The 24,686-nt window shown below is 37.6% G+C and overlaps 1 protein-coding gene across 3 annotated transcripts in view; it reads right to left on the bottom strand.

The window, feature by feature from the left end:
* TMEM117 (transmembrane protein 117) overlaps positions 1–24,686 on the bottom strand; it is a 199,759-nt gene that overhangs the window by 41,522 nt on the left and 133,551 nt on the right. For all 3 annotated transcript variants that reach the window (XM_090137909.1, XM_031589562.2, XM_090137914.1), the window contains one exon: positions 22–181. In XM_090137909.1, the coding sequence (XP_089994035.1) occupies positions 22–181 (160 nt within the window). The remainder of the gene's footprint in view (positions 1–21; positions 182–24,686) is intronic.

Raw genomic sequence — 24,686 nt, 5'->3', positions numbered from 1 at the left:
TGGAACATTAAGAAAACGTACCTGCATGACAATAAGAAGGTCAAACACTAAGATAAAAGAAGCCAAGAATGCTCTTGAGACCTCATCACTTGGCAGAAATCCACGATTCAACTTGTCCCAGCTGATCCAGTCGGTAGTGATGACAAGCACAACTACGGAGGTCAGGGTAAATAGAACCGTCCTGCAGGGAAAAAAAAGTAGTTCAGAAAGAGTATGATTGTAATGAAGAGATAGCATTCTATTTTATCTACTTCTAGTGGTCAACCATTGTTTTATTAGTATATTTCCACTGATGAAAAGACATTGAAGAAATCTAAGTGTCAAAACAAATCATGTAATTCAAAATAGGGAAGCAGTCAGCTCTTCCCTCAAGAAAAAGAAAATTATTAACTACTACAAAGCAGTTGCAAAATTAGGCTATCATATATCACTCTTGTTCTTCATTCCATATTTTTTATTTGTGATGTTAATCAATTAAGTAAAATAAAATAGAACTATTAAAATATACCAAAGACTAAATAATCTTCACCAAATACAAATAAATGATTTGAGAGAATATTTTGTAAGGCTCCAAGGACATTAGACTCTGAAAAATCTTTTCTCAGTTGCAGGTACCACAGGGCATTAATTGTGAAGGCTGAAGTTTATACAAAACATCCATCTGTATGAAAGAAATTTTCATTGCATTAAATTAATCTTTAGCATTTTCTGTGGGTCGTAGAGAAAGATGCCACTCTGTATCTCCTAAGATGTCATTTGTACAATTTTTCTGACACAATATTTCTGAGAAGTCAATGAAGAGTGAATTAAAAAAAGCAACAATGCCTGCACATGAATGATGTGAGAATTCCTGAAGACGCATCTGTGTACTTCATGCAACTCTGTGATATGCTATTGAAATAAAGTTTGTTCTAATATATCCCTACAAAATAGTTCCGCACCCCTTCCAGCAGCTATTTGGTCTTATCTTTCAGAGAATGATAAAATCCTTGAATGGCTTGGGTTGGAGGGGACATTAAGGACCATCCAGTTCCACCTACTCTGCCATGGTCAGGGCTACTACCTGCCAGATAAGGCTGCCTGGGGCTCCATCCAACCTGACTTTGAATGCTCCCGGGGATGAGGCACCCACAGCTTCCCTGGGCAGCTGTGCCAATGCCTCACCAACTTTCAGATGGCAATGATAACTGATTTAATTCCTGGTTCAATGAAAGCAGGGAAATATGCCAGTAAACTGATGAGGAACAAGGCTTTTCCCATTAGCCAGAGCTGCCAGAAAATCCATGCTGTAATAGAGGCATACCAACATCTGAATGTATACATAGTACTAAATTATTGTGGCAGTGTGGAGTTTGTTCTAGAGCAATGAAGTCTAATTTCCTTCAGCTACTGAGGACTGTAAAAACTGTGAAGAATATTTCCTATGGCACTTCTAATCAGAGCAAGTACTCAGCAGAGTAAAAGAAAAGTTTTACAGCAGTAATCACAGACTACCAGTCTGCAGACATTCATTTTTATACATCAGTCTTGGCTGTGTCTTTATGGCACACATAAGCACATAAGCAGTTGTGTACACATTTGTACTCATGAACAATTCTTCTGTGGCACAATGGGCCGTCTCTTCCACAATATAATGAGACACAAAAGGACTTACTGCTGCTACCTTTATGTTTGCACATTTATTTTCATTCTTAATAAATAAATTCAGTCATATTCAACACTGTAGTTGGCATTATAACAGTATCCCCTGAGAGCATTACCAGCACCTGGGCCAGAAAAAAAAAAAAGAAAGAATGAGGTATATTATACTTAATTAGACCTCAGCAACAGTCAAGCCTGCTTATTTCCAAAACATCTGCCGTGCTGCTCTCTCACCTGTGAGTACTGAAGCTGACAGACTCCTTCAGGTTCCACTTTGGCACATGTGGTGGTAAATGTTCTCACTTGAGATGAAAAGGAACCTCTCCAGAAAAAGCACAGACCTCAGCACTTCTCCACTGCCAGGTGGAGGCTGCTCTGGCTGCTGGCTGCAATGACTTTCCTTATCCTCATTTTGCAGAACTCATGCCTCCTAGTGCTTTGGTAGCTTAGAAATTAAGTTGAAGGCTGCACAGTTTGCTATGGGAACCATGTAGCCAGAAGTTATGCTCAACGCTATTCTGATTCAGACCCCTTAAATTACGCATTTGCATTTTGGAGCCAGAGTTCAAAGGATATAAGGTCAGACTTTGGCTTGTATGCAAGCAAAGGAAGACATTTTTATGCATGCTTCATCAGCATGCATGCAAAGACCAGCGTGCGTGCTCAAGCCCTGATTTCCTTGAGGAAATGCATATAGACTTAAAAAACCGCTTCGTTACTCGTTCTGAAATGTCAACCAGGGAGGGAAGGGAGCAGAAAATGGGCTGCTAATAGAATAAGAAAATGTGAGACCGATAAAAATGGTTAGAAAGATACATTCGAAATGGTTGCATTAGCACTCATTTGTATTTTTGACCTATGATACTAGAACAGTAAAATACTCAATACATGTTTTGGGAGCTATTGTAAACTGAGTTTGTCTGAGTTAGAGTTCACATTTCTTGTGAAAATACAGCACTGCCCTAGTGGTGAGGGGACTAAGAGAAGCTGAGGATTTAGCTTAACCTGACTTGTATCAGATGACACAAATGTGAACTACTCTGTAATAGGCCAGCGAAGCTTGTTCTTTACTTTGCAATGCACACTGCTAAGAAAGAGCTATGTCATCACATTATTCACAGCACTGCTGGGAGGAACCCTCCATCTTCTGCTTATAGAAGGACTATGAAGAGAAAGGCAAGAGTGGGATGACTCTTCTCCCTAGTAGGCATTAGGAAGTGCAGCTTCTTCCTCCTTGTCACAGAGGAAATGCCCTTTCATATTCCACTTCTAAGTCTAGTTTGCTGCTTGAATGACTGTGTGCCCTGGCCACCTGATCAGATACGGTAACATGGATTTTACAGCAAAGCCCTTACTCTCCAAGATACCAGGGTGCTCTGAAGAATAAAAATAAACAATTCCTGAAACAAAACAACCACTGTCCTAGTCAACTACATACTGAGAAGTCAAAATTATTAGGTAGATCCAGAAAAGTCAGAACTATGATTATCACTGTTAGTAACAATCTAAAATCTCCAGTTCTACACTGAACTGAGGGAAAGGTTGAAGACAGGAACTTATCATTGCTAGGCACCTCTTAATAGCAGGTGATTTTTAAAAATTTGTATCTCCACAATCTTTGGTAGCTAAGACAGAGATTTGTCTTGAATTTGTCATATCAAATCACACATGTCAAACTAAATCCATACTGCTGGCCATCATCTGCCAAGTCTTCGCAAGGGTCAAACCTGCACTGTAGGCAGTCATGCATATTCTATTCTGCCTCTTGAAAATATCAGACCATATATTTTTTTCTGCTCTGTCCATAAATTTCACAGTGTGCTCATGGAGCATGCACTGGGCTTCTTTGTTATGAGGTGATAGTCTTCATAGGTGTTCACCTAGAGACAAACTTCATAAACCCTGTGCACGTTGGGCTGGCATGCAGTGCACTTCACAACTTATGCAAAAGAAGGAACTCTGCTAACAGAACATCACTGGAAGCAGTGTGCTTTGCTTTACTGTGTGCATCCATACATACCTACATTGTCCAAAATGCAAGGGCGATCATGAATGTTATCCACCTGTTTTACCCTCTAGGTTGAAAATACAGAACCTTTCTCTTTAACAACTTCTACTTTTTCAAAAATCACATATAAAATTCTTCTCAGGATATCAGAAATCAGAAACACACATGAAATAAACCAGAAAAACTTCTAAGTGTAATGAAAAAAATAACTTGGACACAAACATCAAGGATGCAAAGCCACTGCACTCATGTTATCACAGAGAGGAAAAATAATACAAGAAAAATAGGGCCAGTTGAGGCCAATATGCTTTCCCTGCAAAAAAATAATAAATCAGAGTAGCATCTGTAGATGAGCAGAGATGTGCAGACAATGATCTGAAATTAAAACACCAAGACTACCTTCATCCACTCTCCAAAATACTGAGGATAGGGAAGATTTTCTAAAAATCTCTTCTAGGAGTATAAATCCAAAATGTTCAATCAAAGAAAGAAAAACACTAAAATCTTAATGTGGTGAGTAATCCATACACAGCACTGTGAGAATCTAAATTTTCTTGTCAAGATCCATTGCCAGTATCTTTCTCCAGATATGTTTCCATTCCTACTCTCTGGTCTACTTCATGGATGGTATCATCAAATAGTGGCAAAACTAATGACTTTTCCCATTTTCTTCTGGCAGGCCTGGCTTGTTTACTCTTCTGAATAGTAGGGATAACATGTGATACTCAGCTTTCTAGGATATCAGGAGCAGGAGTTGTCATATTGCCTCCTGGATGTAACTGTGTTATCAAGTCACCTCCTAAAGGAGCTTTGATCTGGAAGACCAGTCCATAACTCTTCTCCATTTATTCTGCACCTATTCCATAGTAAGCATATGAAGTGTGAGGGGATGAGCCCAGACTCAGTTGTGCAGAAAACACTGAGCCTTTTTATTCCCGGGATCTGCAGTGGAGTCATTCATCTAAATGCATAACTGCATTCAGATACATCAAAAATTATCTAGATCCATAACTAGCAAGAAATAAAGACCTTCTGCCATAAGAATCCACACTTTGGGAACTCCTCTTCAAAGAGTGTGCTTGGGAACATCACAGCTTAGACTGTGAAGTTCAGAATGCCAGTTGCCTGTCATCTTGGCAACTGCAATCTGGCATCTGAACTGCCACTTGTCCATCCCATGCCTTAGCAGTTCTTGAAAGAGCACCATGTGCCAGAGCAGCAGATGGACTCCAAAACACTAAAGTATGTTCTGGAGGAAGAGTTCCAAAAGGGACACAAAGTCACAAAGGGAGAGGAAGAGAATACACGTGCTTTGCAATCTACTGCAACCCATATCCAGTGTTAATGCAAACCTAAGAAATTCTGGCTTTTTCTCAGGAGTAGAGGGGGAACATCACTTATTTTTGTTTGAATTCTAAAATAACAGCACTGCCACCAACCTTACTGGTAAAGGAGTTTCCCAACAATATCTGTAAACTGTCCATGCCAAGTGTATGTTTTCATTCAGTAACATTTAAGGGCCATGACAAAGGCAGTTCAAACTGGAAGGCTGGCTTGCCTGTGATTACTTCATTAGATCAGTGCAAAGCATGAAGTTACTGATGTTCTCAAGTCTTGCCTGAGAGAAGACACAATGTGCTGTGGTCATCTTAGGTCCTGACTGCCTGAGGACACTCAAATTCCACACCAGGAATTCCCTGTCCACAGCACATCCTCTCCAGAACAATGTCAGAAGCACCTCTGACTATATCCAGCCACATCTTGAGGGAACACAACTAGCTTCCTGCCTGTGTTATTTGTCTGTACTAAGCTGAACAAAACAGAATTTGCATATAGGAATATGAAGACAAGCTAAGAAATACATTTTTGTGTATATATATATATATATTAGCTCATAGAAAACTTTAATGTTGGGAACAAGAACTGCTTCCAATCTGAACCTCCTATTCCTTATGTTAAAATCAACAGGACAAAGTGTACCACTAAAACAAGTTCTGGCCCATGACGGAACCTCATTTCTCAAACTGTCACACAGTGAAAGCAAAGCTTTTCACTTCTCAAATATCAAATACAGTTCTTTGCCTGAACATACACAAGGGGAAGAAAATACTACCTTCAATTTACTAGCAACTTTGAGCTGCTCTTTGTTGGAGATACTTAGAGTTTTCTTCTGTCTCACATGACCCTCCGCCAAATCTTTTATGAAGCTACAGCTTTGATGATCAGATAGCAAGAATTCTGCTAAGATCGACTGAAGAGATGAAAGGCAAACTCTGACTATTTTCCTCTTCTTCATTTTGTCTTTTCCAAGAGCCAAAAAGCAATATCTTGCCCTTTGACCATACCTTCTCCAGAAAAAAAACCACCTGTGTTGAGTCAAAAGTAGCTCTTAGATTTGTATGACATTGTATTGCGAGAACTGTTCATCACACTTTGACCCATAATTTCCACTAAGCTGAGTTATTTAGAAATTGCTAAACATAGCTAGGAAGAATTCTAGGTATTGCTTAGTACCACATACAGTTGAGACATTAATGACAAAATTAAATCTTAAATTCCGTATTTCTATTATTGTTCATTAAAGAAATGAGTATATATAATCAATACAATATATAATAACATACATGGGCTTACTAAATAAAGAAACTAACAAGGATATATTCTGAGTATATTTAAACACTAAATAGAACCACCAAGCAGTTAGCCACTATTTGTCAAAACTTCCAGCTTCAGATGGCGTGTAGGAAACAGAAAAGCAATTCTAATCAATATTTAATAAATTGTTATTTATGTTTTCAGTTGTGGTAGTTTATATTGTCAATTTTTCATGAATCTGACAAAATAGTTAAAAGCACCCTGTGAAAATGGATACAGAAAAGGAAGAACTAATTTTATTGCTCTTGATATTTAAGAGTGTTTTCCAGTCCTCGGGAAAGCAAGATCATCCATCAAGTTAAATACTTTCCATAATTCTTAATCTGAGAGTCAGCACTGGCCAAACATACTGTCCCACAGTGCACAATAACGATAAAGAACAATGCTACTGCAGATGTTCATACACAAATGCCAACACTTTTTATTTCACTTCTTTTAATTAGGAAGGGTTCTGTTATTAAATCTGTCAAAATAGCAACTCTAAACCCGATTAAAATAAAATATTTCGTCTGCCTGTTGCTTGGTGTCAGCACCACTTCTGCAATTAGGCAATTGCAAGGGACAGATGCTGTGCTGGTGAAAGGCATCTGGGTTCCCTGGAGTGGCACAGATTTGTGACTCCAGCTGGTCTCTGCTCTCCTGCCCTGGGTGGGACAGAGCTCTAACAGGAGAGAGAGCAGTGGGTTGGGAGCTCTGCCTGCACCCACCAGCAACTATTGCAGTGCAGCAGCATGGTGCATTGCATTGCCATGAAGGGAAACGGTGCTGAGAGACAGACAACGTGCGTGTGTCTCGTGGACTGAACTGAGTGCACCTCCATCCACTACTGCAACCCACTAGGTGAGATTCCAGAGAGATACTCCCACTTCAGGGGACAAATGTGTGGAAGAGTCACGGAATAATAACACCATCAGATTTCAGAGCTCCATATAACTCATGGCATGATGTGCAGGCATAAGTAAGAGGAAGATAGTACAGTACCATCAAAAAGATCCATTTACCTGAAGTTAAATACCAATTAGAAGAAAACTGTTTTTAATAAAAAACATTGAATTGCATTATGTTTTTTAAAAAAATTCACAATGGAATATTTCTGACTTCTGTCCTACAGCAGGGAGTAACAGAAAGGTAACTCAGCATTTGCCAGTAACTGGGAGTTCTGAAATATCAATTCTGAAATTGTCAATTCTGAAATATTTTCTATCTTGAATAGGGAATAACAAACGGAAGTCTATATTGGAACTGGCTCATAATTGCTTATTAATAGTACACACTGTGCATTTTGAGAGCCTTGTATTCCCACTAAAGTCTTCTAGTCTATGCTTGTCATTCTGCATGGTGAGCAGAAGAAACTGGACCACACAGAGAATAAAGAACTTTTTGTACAAGACACAATTGAAACTGTTTATTCTGCATTTTAAATATTCATTATACTTAGAAAAATGAAAAACATCTTTATGAATATAAGAAGTGCTAGCTCATTTTCCAATTATATCCATTTGGCAAAGAAAAGCTATTCCTCTCCAGCAAAGCTTCCTTTGCTTCTATGCATAGACTGTGACAGTTGTGAATTTATTACAGTGTACCAATATGATTCCAGATCTACTTGGGATTTTTGTACAAAGATTTGTATAAAGTCTTATAAAGTCTGAAATTACATTTATGTTAATGTACAGAGAAAGCACTTTGCTATGTTTCATGCAATAAAGAGAATAAGATTAGGAAATGTAATCACATGGCAAAATATTAGAATTCTAGAGAGCGTCGTTTTTTATTATAGGTAGAAGCATCTTTGAGTTTCCTTTTGCCACATCATTAATTTACTAAAATGAAAGTGTTATCTATTTCAAACACCAGCTCATTTAAATTAAATTAATCAGCTATAAGCTTTAAGTCTCAAATGCCATTTTCTATCTGTGACAAGAAAAGGAAAAACAGTTTATGGAGGCTCACAGTCTTGCTTGTAAAAAATATTTTCAATCAATACCTACCATACACAAGGTAGTATAGGATTCACATGAGCTGTATCTATGGCACTCCAGTTCACGCTCAGCTTCCAAAGTCAGAAGTTAATTGCTTAATTCCAGAGGAATGCATTTTGGAGAAAAAAAAACCCACACAATTCTACATAAGGAGAAGGGTTCTTCTGGTTTACTTTTGGAGGGATACATCACTTACTCTGCCAACAGGATGGGGTTGGAAGACAGTCAGCTCAAGAAACAACAGAAACAAATTTCAAAATCATTCTCAGAGCAGTGACTTAGGATAAATCTGCCTTGCATTTCTCAGTGAAAATGGTTTGTAAGCAGGCGAGTGCAGTTCATCAATACAGGAAATCTGACTTCAGCATTGTGAGGAATGCTGTCAGAACTGGGCACAATTCCTGCATCTCATTGCACTCAGGGAACCAGGAGCTAGGGCACTATATCAGCTGCAAAAAGTGGGGAAAACAGGCCAGGGGCAAATACTTGCTCTGTGTGATTCAGAGCAGGCATTTGAATACCATTCAGAGATCAGCTGAATACCACAATAACTAGGCTTTTGGATACTACGTGACAATATTTGTTCAATCTCTCCAGTTGAAGTTTGTCTACTTTGTATAAGCAAGTAAATAATACAATTGTCAGGACATCAATTTCCCACACCCTAGTTGAATGTCTAAGGGACTAGCCTTTATAGAATCATAGAATCACCAAGGTTGGAAAAGACCTACAAGTTTATCTAGTCCAACCATCCACCTATGACCAATAATTATCACTAAACCATGTCCCTTGACACAATGTCTACACGTTTCTTAAACACCTCCAAGGTTGGTGACTCTACCACCTCCTTATGACTTTCTTCTGTTATTTTCAGTCCCTGACATGAGTGAGGTAAAGACTTAATATTCACCTTGAGCGGGAAAGACATAAGATCATGTTCCAAAATACAGAACAGGGACTTTGGTTTTCCATATTTCCAGTAAATATCGTAGGTTCTGAGTAACAGTGTTCTTGGCCACTTCTCCGTTATCAGAAAAGTCTCTACATCACCACAATTTAAAATGGCAAAAAGCTTTTGAAATGGAAAAAAAAAAAGTTTTTAAAATTAGAAGACAATTCCTTTTAAGAATACACAGACGTACACCAAATGCTATCCTATAAGCCTAAAATTAAGTTCTTCATATTTATAGAAGGACCTAGAGGTATATCCCAATAACTCTGTAGCTCTTCAGAGTTCAAATATGTTATTTCTAGTTTTAAATTCTAAATTTAAATTCTAGTTTTAAAAACAAGCAAGGGCATAATGTGGATTTAACATCAGATTTTTAAGCCTTGCAATTCTCTGGGGTATTTGGACTCACAGATAGTCAGTTTAAGAAAAACTGACTGTCTTTCAATGGGTGTTGAAGATTCAATTAACACAATACAACTCAGATAAGATATAAAAATAAATGAACTGATACATTATTTAATGAATAAATTTAATTATTAAATTGTTATTCATCCAACTCTAAAGTCCCCCATACAAGAAAGATACAGGCCTGTTTGAGATGGTCCAGAGGAGGGCTACAAAACTGATGAGGAAATTGAAATACTGAAATACTCAGAGTTTTTCAGCCTAGAGAAGACAAGGTTCTGAGGAGACTCTGTTGTGGTCTTTCGACACATAAGGAGGCATAACAAAGAGAGAAGATGCTTTAATAAGGCCTGTAACAAGATTAAAGGGTAACAGATTTAAACTGAAAGAAGGTAAGATGTAGATTAGACAAGGAAGAAAACTTTCATGATGAGGATGGTGAGGCATTGGAATAGGTTGCTCAGAGGAGGTGTGGATGTCACATCCTTGGAGGGGTCCAAGGCCAGGTTGGATGAGGCTTTGAGAATGGAGTGTAGTGGAAGGTGTCCTTGCCCAAGGCAGAGGAGTTGGAATTTAAAGCTCCCTTCCAACTCAGACCATTCTCTGATTATATGATTAATTCATAATCACAGAATTATCTTATTCAAATTTTATTACATAGTTAACAAAACTTCAGCGTTGATCAAATCTTTACTACAGCAGACAATATTGAATCAGGTCTGCTATGTGTACTTTGGGGCATAATAAACTCATTATTTCCTGCATTTAAATTTCCGATTTTTCCCCCACTCACTAGTGAACTCCGCTAAATTTCAGCTATACATATAAACAATTGTTTCTTTTTTTTAATAGACATAACTTCTACATATGGTTTAGTTCCGTACAAATAGAACATTCTATAAGCAACTCAGATTCAGTCAAAAATCTACATCTATACATGAGCTAACATCTAATCTGTCATTGCAGCCAACAGTGATCTAGTGTGGCATTCATTTGCCTAAGTATACATGTCTAGTGTGATATGGGGCACTTGCCTGACCTTGTGGTAGAAGTCCTGCACCACAGCTGCCAGGTCTGTGTATCTCTTTAAATATACTAAAGCATTTCAAATTGTACTTGATGACTTTGTTTAGGTACCCAAATCCCCTCTTTGTTCAGTCTGTGGAGCCTAGAAAAACATTCATGAGACTTAAAATAAGTTTCTACTTGGGGCAACATGAATGTCCCTTGCCTGCACTGGTCAGAGCTTTGCTGGCTGCAGTAGAAGTTGGTATGTTATAGCCGTTATTAAGACATAAATACCAGGCACCTAAATCTCAAAACTGATAAAACATGGTATTTTTTTTTTTTTTTCCAAGAAAACAGGGAAAAGTTTGCTTGAAATGAAGAACAAATACAATTTATTTAGGAATTGTCAAAACACATCTTCAAAGAAAAAGATTCTATTTAGAAACTGTCAAATGAAAAATGTTAGTAAAAAGGTAGTTTTGTAGGTTGTTGGTGTTTTTTTTTTTTTTTTTTTTTGTCTTTTAAAAAGCACATTTTAGAAAATTGAAATGCATAGCATCCTTATGTTTTAGTGTTAAAATTATCCCTGCAGGTTATTGAAAAAAAGAATCACAAAATTTCCTGCTGCCTTTGTGATTATAAGTTACAAAATACTAAGGATGTAAAGAGTCAGATTTTTCTATATAGAACTTAAAGAATACATTGCCTTTCTCTAGCTGTTCTGTCACTGCTCTTAAATAAAATTTTTGATAAGAGCAGGTGGGAGAGCTGTAAGGTGTACATTCATATCCTCACCAATTTTCATACAATGTTATATTCACACTCAAAATTTTAAAAAAAACAACCACAGATAAAATCAAAATAAGCTAATCATAGTAGTTTAATAGCTCTCTATGTTCTAAATTAGATTAGTTGTATATTTTAACTATACAGTAGTTTGAGAGAATAAGAAATTTCTCATTATTTTAGGTTTCATACGTCGTGATATGTATGAGATGTAACTTTATGACATAGTGTCATCTTTTACAATTAAACTTGTGCAAAACAGATCAAAATAAAATCCAAATGTTTTGAAACACTCTTTAATGTGTTGGTTTTTTTCCCCAAAGCATTTTGAACAAACACATGCTCTTTCATCTAACAAGTTGATTACATTATGATTAAATGTATTTCCAATGCAACTCCAAGGTATGCAAACAAGAAAAATAAAGCTTTTTGTTGTAATCTTGCATGTTGGGCAATGTATTTTCATGCAAAAAAAAGTCTTTCAGAGAGTATACATCTTATTCAGTGGGAAAAAAAGATTTAGTAGACAGCAAGCTGAGCAAGATCTGGTTGTGTGCACCAGCAGTAGAGATCCCAACAGTGTCCAAGATGGTAATAACAGGAGCATGGCCAGTGGATCAAGGGAAATAATTATGTGTCTCTATTCAGTACTTTTTAGATCACACCCAGAATACCACATACAGCACAAGAAACATCAGTAAACAGAAAACAACCTGGGAGTCCTGGTAAACACCACCTTTAACATGAATCAGAAATGTGCCCTTGCTGTCAAGAAGGCTAACAGGTCAAGAGAGGTGATCCTCCTCCGCTCAGCATTGGTGATTGTGTCCAGTTCTGGGCCTTCCAGTACAAGAAAGACATGAACACACAAGACTTTTCAAAGCAGGGCATTAATATCAAAAGCCAAGCTAAAACTAGCATGAATTACTGCAGCTTTTACTCATTCATACTTGTTAGGTGATCAGCAAGTATCAGTTCTTTGTAGACTTCCTCTTGTTATTGACAAGACTCTTTTTTGTTGTCTGATACTACACCGATCAGTGTCAATACAAGCTGAGCTCTGGCTTTTCTTGTTTTCTCTTTCCAAGTGTGAAATGCTGCTTGGTTAAGCTTTGTGTCAGGAAATGGCAATATGCCCACAGAGAAACTTGTCAATATTTCAGACAAAGCCATGTAAGCTAGTCCTTCACTAATTTCAGTAACTTCTGGAGGAAACAGCAATAGTTAGAGAAGCAAGTTCCAGTAAACCCAAACAAAGGCTTCTTGACCGCACTGTACTCTTTCCATTAAAAAGTGCAGAGGCTCAGATGAACACTCATCCCTGTGGATTTGATTACCATGCTATTGGCTATTCTGAAGATAGTGGATCTCATCAGTTTTGATCAGAAATTCCCTCCCACAGATGAGAAACTTTTCTCAATGAAATTTTAATCAAAAGTGATGCATTTTTGAATGTTTCAGTATTCTCAAAAAGTTTTGTTGCAGGATTCTCAAAGTGTAAGTAAAGGTCCCTCTCCTCTTGAAGTAATGCCACCCTTTGCTTTTCAGCCTCAGTCAGTCTCTTCAGCATCTCATGCCCTGAATTTGCTAGATTCATCCCCTGTAATTGTAGTTAAAAATAACCAACATGCAGATCTCCTACCGGTTACTGTTAGTTAATGTCCTGCATGAATTTCAATGCATTCTGTAATCTATAATATGTCCTCTCTGGCCCTAAGATGTGATGATGTTTTGGTCATCTAGAACATATGCAAATGGCTGTGTATACCTTAGCACAAACTTAGGCAGGGGCACAGTGCAATGCCAGATGACACTGCAGAGTTCAGGCAGAGTGGACTGCCAGCAAGTGGAAAAAGGCTTCAGTTTTCTTTATTTTTTTCTCTTAGAGTGGCACTTGTTGCTTCTCCCATGTTTTTCTGTTAGTGTTCGTCTTCAGCAGGGTTACAATTAATCACAAAAAGTATTAAAAAAAAGAATCCTACCTCTAACCCTAGTCTAACAAGGCAGTTCTTTCACTGGAGCCAGGCTAGAATGGGGAGGAATAGAGGGGGAACAGCCCTTTCCCCTTGCACAAGGAACAGGTGAGCTTTTAGAAACATGACCACATACAGGTCATGTTAGGTATTTACCCGACTTCCAAAGACTCACATACTATATGAACTTCATTGACTTTTACTTTGCCTTCATGATCACGTTGAGCTCAAAACAGCACAGATAGTGCTAAAGAGACCTTCAGTTTAATAGATATTTTACCAATCTAAATTCTGCTAAATATATATTCTGTGTTTTAACAGAATATTCTGTCAAATACTTCTCTCAAAGCAGATGAAGTCCCCTCCAGTTTTACAGCTATACAATCCTTTTCTTCCTACAAAACACTTCAACATACATTTGAAAAGCATAAAAGCTTACATCTCCCCATCACTTGCATGATTGCTATTTCCAGCAAGCACCTACAGGGAGCAACTCAAAGAGAACTTCTGGAAGGATTATATTTTAGAATGCCACACTTTCCCTCAAAACACAGAACCTATATATTGTTGATAAGACTGTGAAACAGATCAGCATTTGGAAAGACATGGCTTCCTTGATCAACAACAACTGGAGAGACTAGGATGAGTCAAACTTTTGGACAACTGCAGTGAAAATGCTAACATACATTTCACAAAGGCTGTAAAACTACGGACTAGATATATTCTCCCAGAAAGGCTTTCTTAAGCCTTTTTGATCAACTTTGTTAATCAAAACAAAGTTAACTTTGATTACTTAGTCACGGTACAGAGAAGACATTAATTTGGCCAATTCTTCACTCAGTTTTTTGGCTTTATTTTCTTCCTTGGGAGCCTTAAAGATAACTGCCATCTCTAGGTAGGAGGCCTTGAAAGATGAATGTGATTTATAGTCTGTCCTGATCCTTTCCAGTCATCACCTGCAATCTATCATCGAGTCTGCACACCACTGCTGTATATCAAAACAAAACAAACAAAACAACAACAACAAAAAACAAACAAAGGAGAAATACATCCGAGGCAGAGGCTACCTTCACTAAGTCAAAAGTGCTGGATTTAGGGAGGAATGGACTTTCCACTTAAAACCCTTCAAATATTATGAAATATTGTATGAGACCAGCTATCATTTGTGTTCGTATAATGTTCACAAACTCTATAACAGATGACTGCTTTTATATGCAAATGCCATTTGACATTTAAAGGTTGCTTCCAAGATGGATTATACAGGAACAGGGTAACCAGTCATGCTATAAACCACATCATAACATGTCTGCAGGCAGCATTCCTCAAAACAAAATGCCCATGGCTGCATTCAGCATGGAATCTTTTATAGCTCATAAGTTCATGAGAAAATGCTGTGTCACAGAACAAATCTTAACAATCTTTCCAATGATTAATGCTGTTTTCACTTTCGCTACCTATTAAAGGATAGTTTCCCTGGATTTGCATAAACCCTAATTCTGAGACAAAACAAGTTTAATTCTGGAATTACATTAGCATCAAATTTGTTCAAAAGGCAGGATATGTGGCTCTGTAATGAATGAGCAAAGCTACTGATTTACTCAACTGGGAAGAGTTGAGAATATAAAGTTTTTTTTTGTGCCAACACAGGATTCAAGGACAAAATACAGATCACTTGTTAACAACAACAAAAGGGCGTTTCATTATTCGCTAAGTCATGATGCTTCAACTATGTGGACAAATGTCCTCAACTCTCTTTCATAAAGATGATAAAAGAACAGACCATGGCTGTTGACAGATTCACATGATTCCACAGTGGATCAAACCATCAGTTTCACACAGAACAGCTCCACCCCAGGATCTCTTCAAAAAGGAAATGATTACGTACTTTAAGAGCTTCTTTCTTCCATTATTGCACTTTATTAGAGAGAAATAATTTTTAAGTCTGTATTTTGTAACTCAAGATTGGTTAATGATTGTTTTAGTACATACACTGCTGAAAAAAAATAACAGAATGTAGCAAATTGAAATTCTTAAATTGTTAGGTAATTTCACAGTAAAGTAACATTTGATGCCAAAACCAAGTCCTAATACTCAGAACTGAACACATTATTACATATGTGGCTGCGTCAGGGGAGAACAGATGTGGAGGATAACCTGCTATGACCTGTCCTTTTCTGGCTTCCTTCTTCCTCTAACAGGAAAAACTGAAAAAAAGATAACTTGGGCACCATTGTTTTTCTCTGGTCATAGCGCTTTATATTCTTCTTTGATTCTGCCCATACTCTGGCTTACGGTGTTAATCACATCCATGTGAAAGAGCAACAGTGGAAAAAAGGCCATGCTCTTTTCAAGCTGTGGCACATTCTTGGCAGTGGTCTGCCTTGTGCCACACCTGTGCACTCTGCCTTTGCAAACTGCTGCACCACTGGCATAATTAGCATTTAAGATGGGGGTAGCAGGATGGACAGATCAAATAAGTGATAACTTCACATGGTACAGAGAATGACCTTATGAAGTGTTTGCAGTGAAGTACGATTTGATCTTATATCTAAAGTAGGGACCTAAATCTATATCGGATAATGACATTTATATGGCCTGATCTTACACTGTACCACAAGCCAAACAAATACCACACATAAAAATCAAAGACATCTTAGGTGCTTAAAATACTAATATAGCATAGAGTACAGCAAAAGAAGGTGATGACAGCACCTTCCAGTAGACAAACCCTACAGAGCAACAGCATGCTTTAAAAAAAAAAAAAAAAAATTGTTCCCCCCTTCCAATAATCCGTGACAAAACAAGACTGCAATCTCTACCCAGAGAGATACTAATCCCTCAGCTGCTAACCTTTAAATGTGGGTGAGGAGGAGTGGATCCAGACTCCATCCCATCCAGTCACTCAGGTGCATTGCTTGCACCTGCAGTCCCTGGTTTAGCCACATCTTCTCATCTGGTGCTCAACCATTGGTTCAGGCAATTCTATTGCTTTTAATAAATATATATAAAAATATTTTTAATAAAATATCTACAGTGTAATTGGAAAGTAAGCTTTGTTTTAAAAACAGCCTTGAAACTAGCTAAAGAAACAAAACTACATTTCTGGCTTTAGTTCAGTGTTTACATAAATACTTATCAGTAGTGTGTGCTCTCATTCTACTAATACCGTTGCTTAAACAACATATTAAGATGCTGTTGTTTTCATATGGGAGACACACATATACATTTTCCACAAGTAATTACATTACCAGTAATCCTTTTAAGATGCTGACTGCTCAGATGTTTTGCCAATAGCTCAAAGCTTAGTTATATTACAATCTCATTTATTCATATTTTATGAAGTGATAACAAATGAACAAACCAATACACTGGTGCTCTCTGATTAGTGACAAAATACAGAACCAAGAGTCATGAAAATAATCAAAATCTATTCACAAAGTCCCAAATATTTTAGTTTTATTTATTACTGACAATAGCATTTGTTTCTTCATATGTTTTGCAAAGAACTGTAATTATCAGAAAATATTACCACTAGCTTTTTAAAGAGCTCCAGTATTCACTGACAATACTGAAAAGCAGCCACTAGCTATAGTACAAGCATCTCTTTCATGAAGAATAAAAGCAGTGATATGAAAACATGTAATACAGGCCAAATCATGCAATACCCAAATTTGAAGACCTAGTAATGCCGGAGTGTTCAGACTATGAAGGTTTGCTAAATACTCAAACACTCTGAATTAATTCTGAAGACCACTTCCCTTACCATGAATGGTAGAGGAATATATTAATGAACAAAACCTACTAACCTGCATAATAACACTGCACATTTCTACTACAGTTTACTCATTGCTTTGGAGATGGTGATTAAAAATAGCAATTGCCACTGTATCTGTCAGTCTGTGGACACACAGACGATGCAGGAAGCAGTGTGCAGAACTGTTTTTGGAGCATCAAGCAGCAGTACACAGAAAGGCTGTGAATAAATTAAACCAAAAATATAAGCCTCAGGCTGATGTGTTTGAACTTCAATGCAAACATTCTTCATACATATTTAATTGCTCCATTGAGACTATGACTCTTCTGGAGATGTTCCAGGCATTATTTCCATTCCATTAGTACACTTGCAGTATGTGTACTCCTTAACCCAAAATGATTGATTTCATAAATGTCTTCCCACTTACTGACCTGAACACTAATTGAGGTTGTGTACAGATTAAAAGAGAACGTATGCTCCTTGAAACCAGCCAAAATATATTGTAGTCATTGAAACATTTGTGGCACGTGAAGAAAGTGGCACTTCTGGATGAAGACACCAGAATAGCCCTTCAGGGAAATCTTTCAGGTAGTAACAGCTGAAGAACTGTACCAATCAAAACTTTAATGTAAAGTTTAATTGTGAGTACAAAGCTCCATCTTTTTGAAACATAATATCATCTTTCTTTGAAATGTTATTATTATATACCAGATGCTTTCATCATGTAAATTAATTTGCTTTGGGAGCAAGTAAAATTTTTTTGCATTGCATAATAATAAAACGTAAGAAGTTCAAATAATTTTATCAAATTGGCTGTGCACAAGGGGAAAAGCTAAATGTTTCAAAGGTCTTTTTCAAACAGTCACAATGTTGTGAAATGTAAATTATTCTACAGTGAACCAAAACTTTTCCAGTTTAAGTTATTAAGGACTTAAGCTATTAGGGACTTATGTTATTAAGTACACTTAAACTGTGGCAGCTAACATCTTAAGTATACTTCTCTGAGGAAAGAATCCCATGAATGTCACTAGGCACCATCTGGCTTCCTGGATAGCCTGGACATTCAAGTCTTCACAGCCTTAAAGCCTCTATATTTACACATTTAAACTAACATCAGTACTATTACTCTCTAGATGAAAAATGGCTACATTAACAGTGTATTTCATTATAATGGATATATGTTCATGCAGTTTGGTCAAGCTAATATAATACATTGGAGGAATCCCTGAAAATCATAGAGTCATAGAATGGTTTGGGTTGGAAGGGACTTTTAATACCTTGTAGTTCCAGCCCCCCTTCTATAGGCAGGGACACCTCTCTCTAGACCAGGCTGCTTAAAGCCCCATCCAGCCTGGCTTTGAGTGATTCCAGTGAGGGGACATTAACAACTTCTCTGGACAACCTGTTCCAGTGTCTCACCACCCTCACTGTAAAGAATTTCTAAATCTACCTTCTTCCAGTTTAAAACCATTTCCTCTAGTCTTGCCGCTGCCTGCCCTTATAAAAGGTCCCTCCCCAGCTTTCCCGAAGTCCCCCTTCAGATACTGGAAGGCTGCTATATGGCGCCCCCAGAGCCTACTCTTCTCCAGGCTGAAAAGCCCCAGCTCTCTTAGCCTGTCCTTATAGCTGAAATCATATTATCGTTTAAGGTTTATTAGCATGGTTACATTAGACTTCACGTGATAGAACACTGCAGAGAAGCTACGACAAGAAACTTGGGCCTGTTTTGGCTCTGTCTTAGAGAGAAGTTTCATCCTGAACATCAGTGCGCTAAGAATGACACTGCCATTGTATGTGCTGTCTTTCTCCACATTGTCCACATAAAATTTACTCCATTTAAAGATGATTATTTCCTACCTAAACTACAGTTCTTGCAACTCAATGAATTATATAAAAGTCAAATGAGATCTTTCCAGCTTGTTTACTGTCACAGAAAACATGCCTCTCTTTATTTCCTTGACCAAGACCTATCTTTCTGCACTGTGCGAATAGGCCTGGAATATTTTAGTCAATTAGGTCAGGTCAAAGCACGCAAATAACTTGAGGCTGAGCATGTGTCAAGGGCTATCTTTCTTACTGATATCCTGTTTTGTGTAAGCAGCAAATTGCATTTCTAGATGAGGTATTCAATGCATATCTAAGTTATTTTTCTTTTTAAAATTTGAATTCCAGCCTCAAACATCCTTAGGGTGAAGAGTTCACTTGTTCTTGGGCTACACAACATCAGCAGGGTGGAGAGCCTAAATGAGTGCATTTTTAATTGTTGTTTGTTTTGAAACACTGGTCATGGGTGGTTGCTTATAGGAAATTAATCTACTAAAATTTTTAAATTATTTGGTTTAGTTCATAGTAGAGACACCTTAGGGCACTTCATTATTTGAAGTTCTCACTATGTTCCAATTATGTAAAAATTCAAATAAAACTTTAAAAGAATTGATCTAAATAATGGATTCAAACCATGAGCAGGCAGAGAAAGAAAGAAATGAAAAAGAAAAAAGGCACATTCTACTTATAATATAACTCAACGTATGATAAAGCTGATAGGTTCAAGAGTTTGCGCCAGAAATAATGTAGTCATGAACTCTCAAAGAGAACATTTATTGAGCACTGGGAGAAAGCTATATGTAGTATCTTTAAAATAAGAATTGTGCTTTTATTTTCAGCACATCTATAAATAAATGAAAGATGCAATAGCAAGGTAGGAAATTGACATGAATTCCTCTTCTGTTTTAATGCAATTTTTGACAATTTTTTTCCTCTGTCTTTCACCCTCCAAACTGTATTTTTTCCTTAATTAAATTAAATTAAAGTTACTCTATGACAGGAGAGTATTTAAAAAAGAAATGGGGAAGCAATGACCTAGAGTGTAAGAAACAAAGCTTCCAAACAGATGTGTCTCTCTCAGACTGAATATGTTTTCAGATGTTTGCCCCTGGATTTGCATTACCCCTTTTTTAGGGTATTGTGGTTAGGCTGTGGTTGGACTTGATGATCCTTGAGGTCCCTTCCAACCTGAGTAATTCTATGATTCTTTGGCCATGGACAAGAAGGGCCAATGTCCTTCCCACTGAAATCCAGAAAGGTTTATTCTTTGTCTGCATGAGAATCATCGCTGCGTTCACCAATGCACCAAAGTAATCATCATTGCAAAACAAACAACAGTAAACCGCATTCAAGGTTTTCTTCAAGGAAAAGATCATTTATTTCAGTAGGTAAAGAATCTGAAAAGCTGGAAAATATTTGGTACCATGATAATGTTATATTTATTTATACAATGTCTACTGAAGTTCCTGACTTTAATTACTGTAAATGAGAAATTCATCATGTTCACTGGGATTAACTTCCGTTTAGAGAAAGTATCTCAAAGATATATTGTCTGAAATTAAACCAGCATTTAACTGCTACCATGGTTTTTTAAGTGTTATTCAAAAAAAAAAAAAAGTAAAAAAAAATCCAGAAAAGATGGTAAAGCATCAAAACATCTATTAAGAAACAAACAAAAAAACAAACCCAGAGGCTCTGTTTGTCTTTCAATGTGATTTTATTTAAACTTTAATCTATTCTTCATCTGAGCTGCTGTTTTCTCTGCTGTCACAATTACAGACAATATGCAATTATTTGAAATAAAAATATGGCAACGATATTCTCCTTATGTTGTCCAGGATTAAAAAAAGATACTTCAGAGTTGTATGTCTTGATTTAGATGGTTGTCAACCGATTCTTCTAATTTTTAAGCTCTAGTGATTTGTTTTCAAAGTAGAAAAACAAGGAAGAAGCAGAACAATTCTCCTTATATCCTAAGTGGAGGTTATATACAAGGAATAATTAGTACCATGTATATTCACCTTCATGGTTCTGTAAAGTACATCCTGAAACATTAGTTTTGACTGAGTAATCACTTTCATTGAAATGACTCCTATGTGCTTTTCAATCTAGAACATGCAAATATTGAGTATTTATGGGAAATACGGGAATATGAGAAAGATGATGAGTCCAGATTTCAGCTAAATACATCAGCAAATTTTAATGCACAAGTTTAAACATGAATTATGGAGAAATGCAAGTTTAAAAAAAGTATTCCAGGATTCCAGGAAGGGAAATAATTTGATTACTCTAATCACCACATTTATCTTACAAAACTGAATTGATTTTTGGAATCTAGCCATGACAAAGTCTGTGAACTATGGCTGTGAGTACCAGCAGCTGAAGCACTCATTTACTGATCTCCTCTGAATTCTGTGGCCTTTCAGAATGCTCACCTTGCACAAAACCGTTGGCTGAGGCTGTATCTTCTCCACACAGCATGGACTCATTAAGGCTTCTCCAAAGAGGCTTATGTTTGAGTCAGTCAGAGCATGTTTTGGGCAACAACTTTACCAGGCTTGAGCATGCTTAAGCAAGGGTTCAAGATAGGAATTCCTACCCTGATAAACCGACATGTATTTTTTTTTCTGTATAAGCAATAGCCTACAATATGAGTGCTGATCTATTTGCAACACTTATAACTTGTTTTTGGTGTAGGATTCACAACTATTTGATTATATATTATCACAGTTCAACTTTCAGCATTTTCTTATGCCTGCATGATTATATAACACACACAATTTTCTGATACTTATCCTAATTTTACAATGCATCTAGAAATACATTAGCTGTAAACATTAAAGACTGGAGATGCTTTTGTTAATAACAAATGAATTTATATTGCAGATGAGGAGGGAAGGGAAAACAATCAGAAAGAGAACAGTAACAGAACAACCAACCACATTAGTGACACTGCAGCTCTCCTGGTGGATCTTCCTTCGGGCCTGGGAGGAGGCAGGTGTGTCTACTGTTCAGAAAAAGTCTGTGGAAACCTTCTGGTGCAGATTAAGCTAAAAGAGGACTTGCTGCAACATCTACACTGCCCCTGTGTCTGAATGAAGGATTGTATTTGACTACTTCAAAGAAAGAAATCTGCTAAGGGAAATTTTAATCTAAGCATTACAGATATTCTTTTTTTTTTTTTTTTTTTTTTGGCATAGAATGTGATTTTGTGAAAGAATTTTCATTTAGAAGGGCCATTATTACTGAAGCATTGCAGACACTGCATTTTAAGAAGTTTTACTAAAGCTACACTTTGGATAAAATATTTTTAGTAACTGTTCATGATATACCTCTTGCTCACTAACAGAGATAGAATAAAATGTACTTTTTAAGAGGTGAAGATGGGTTGCCATATCCATCCAATTATGAGGGCTATACTTAGGGATCTAGCAATTATGTAGGAATAAAAACAGTCTCTTTCTCTAACAGGCTATCAGCTATTGAAGACAGCAAGTACATACCAAATATAGCTCAAAAACAGGCTGAGCAACTGAAAGCATATGCTATAAAATACAAGGGTACTACACCAATTAAAAGAATTTAAGCCAAATCAAAGGTGAAACAAAAGTTTACAGGCCCAATCCTAAATCCACTGTTGCAAATGGGTGTTCTTTTTCTCTGTTTTGTATTAGTAGCTTTCAGTCAGAATAGTCTTTTTTTTTACTGTATCAGTATATGAAATACTTAAACACTAGAACTTAACAGGGTAATGACATTTGAGCAATGGGTGGTGAGAGCTCCTCACTCACCTCTTCTGATATCTATAGTGTGGATGTGGAGATGATGTGCATGTGTCCCATATCATATGAGAGTTAACCGCCATGCTATACTCCTTCTCCACCTCTGCCAATCCTTCTTTTATTCACAGACACAAATAAGAAAGAATATACATTTTGTTTGATCTGCAGGACTGGAAGAAATTATTCTTTTATGCCATTGCCTCAAAGCTTGATGATGAGCAAGTCCAAGCAAGTCCTGGGAAAGGGCTGAGAAATCCTCCATCTGGAGAACACAGATGGACAAGTCCTGGGCAAGGGTTGTGAAATCCTTTGTCTGAGGGACACAGATGGACAAGGCCAGGGGCAACGAGAGAGAGACATAAACCACAGACTAATGGCCAGGAAGCAGTCTTCTGTGTGGGCTTATTTCGAGGAAGATGGCCATCTCAGGGGGGTACTGCACATGACACTTACCCAAGCGCCCAGGAAAGCCATGTTGGCAGGAGAAGGATAAAGAAGGGTTTTTCGGACATGAGAAGCCTCACGTACTGCTCCTCTCCCTCCTTGACCTACTCTGTCACTGCACCTTCTTGCTGCCTAAGGCCGGCCAAGCTCCTGCTGCTCTCCCCCAAAAGGTTTCTGACAACAGATTCCCCACGACCTTAGACCCGCATGCTGAAGAAAGGTGTCTGCCATCAGATCCCTCACTACGGAATCCTGCATTCTGATGGACTCTCTCCTGGGCCTGTTACCTGAGTCCTGCTGCTTCCTCCTGGACTTACCCTGCCACTTCTTCCTGCTACCTGCTTGCTGCCCAAGGCCGGCCACGCTGCTGCTGCTCTCCCCCTGTGCTTTTGCCTCAGACCATTGGAACGTCGTGCAGCGGGACTGCTGCTGGATCCTGGTAATGACTATCACCACTTTACGCAACTCTTGCTTATTTCTTATCTTTTCTATTGCCTTCTTTCCCTTCCCCATCTTCCTGATTAAGATTTATAATAAACTGGTTGAACCATCATTTGAACCGTTGTTTCTTAATCTCACGCTGGTTATATAAAATATCGAAGAACCTCCTCTCCCCTTTATATATTGGAGCAAGACAAGGACTTTTCATTAAAATAAATAGGAAAATGTGACCACTTTATGTAGCTTGAACAAAATAAATTTAACAAATCTAATCTTCATGCCAAGGGGATTTCACAATGATAGTGACTTTTGAATCAGAGATCTCAAGGTTCCCCGAGCACGATTTTGTCTCAAATGCTTTTCCTTTCTCATTTCACTTTTCTTCCTATCACAAATGGCTGTTGGCAGTTTTGGAGCTATTGTTGTGTGGAAGGACGGGAATGAAGGAGTGAGAAAGAAAGGAAACGGATGGATGTGTTTTGCCAGGGACTGGAGCTATTGCTTGCACTGGAAATCAGTGGGAGGCAGAAGCATCGTAGAGTAGGGACTGAACAACTCTTCCAGCTGAAAACATTCCTCATTGGGTAGAGCAGACTCATGGGACAGCCCTGAATTACTGACGCTGTGCTCTTCATAGAATGAGGAGCTGGGGAATAGCATAAGAGAATGAGGTCCCAAAAAACAGTCCCAGAAAGGGGTCTGACTCATGTGGTTATTCAAGCTTTAACCATTCTGGTGAGATCTGACCACTCTTACTTTTCCAGACTAGACAGTGTTGAAGCACTGTGCTATCAAAATGAGAAAATAATCCTTATGATACAAAACAGAGAATGTGAACAGGATCAAACATAGATTTGTACAAAAACCTCTGTATGAATATTTCAGATAATAATACAATTCCAGGTAATATGGTATAGGATGGTTAACTGAAAATTAAGAAGAACAATTGAACACCATTTGTATGAAAGAAAGGTGGTCTGGATTATTGTAATTTATTTTCAAGACATGTTAATTATCATAATCTTACTGCA

This window comes from Phasianus colchicus, chromosome 1, assembly GCF_987193195.1.
Source record: "Phasianus colchicus chromosome 1, bPhaCol1.hap1.1, whole genome shotgun sequence".
NCBI classification, from domain to species: domain Eukaryota; kingdom Metazoa; phylum Chordata; class Aves; order Galliformes; family Phasianidae; genus Phasianus; species Phasianus colchicus.
Note: the sequence above shows the minus strand (reverse complement) of the source record. Positions and strands in the feature narration are given on the sequence as shown.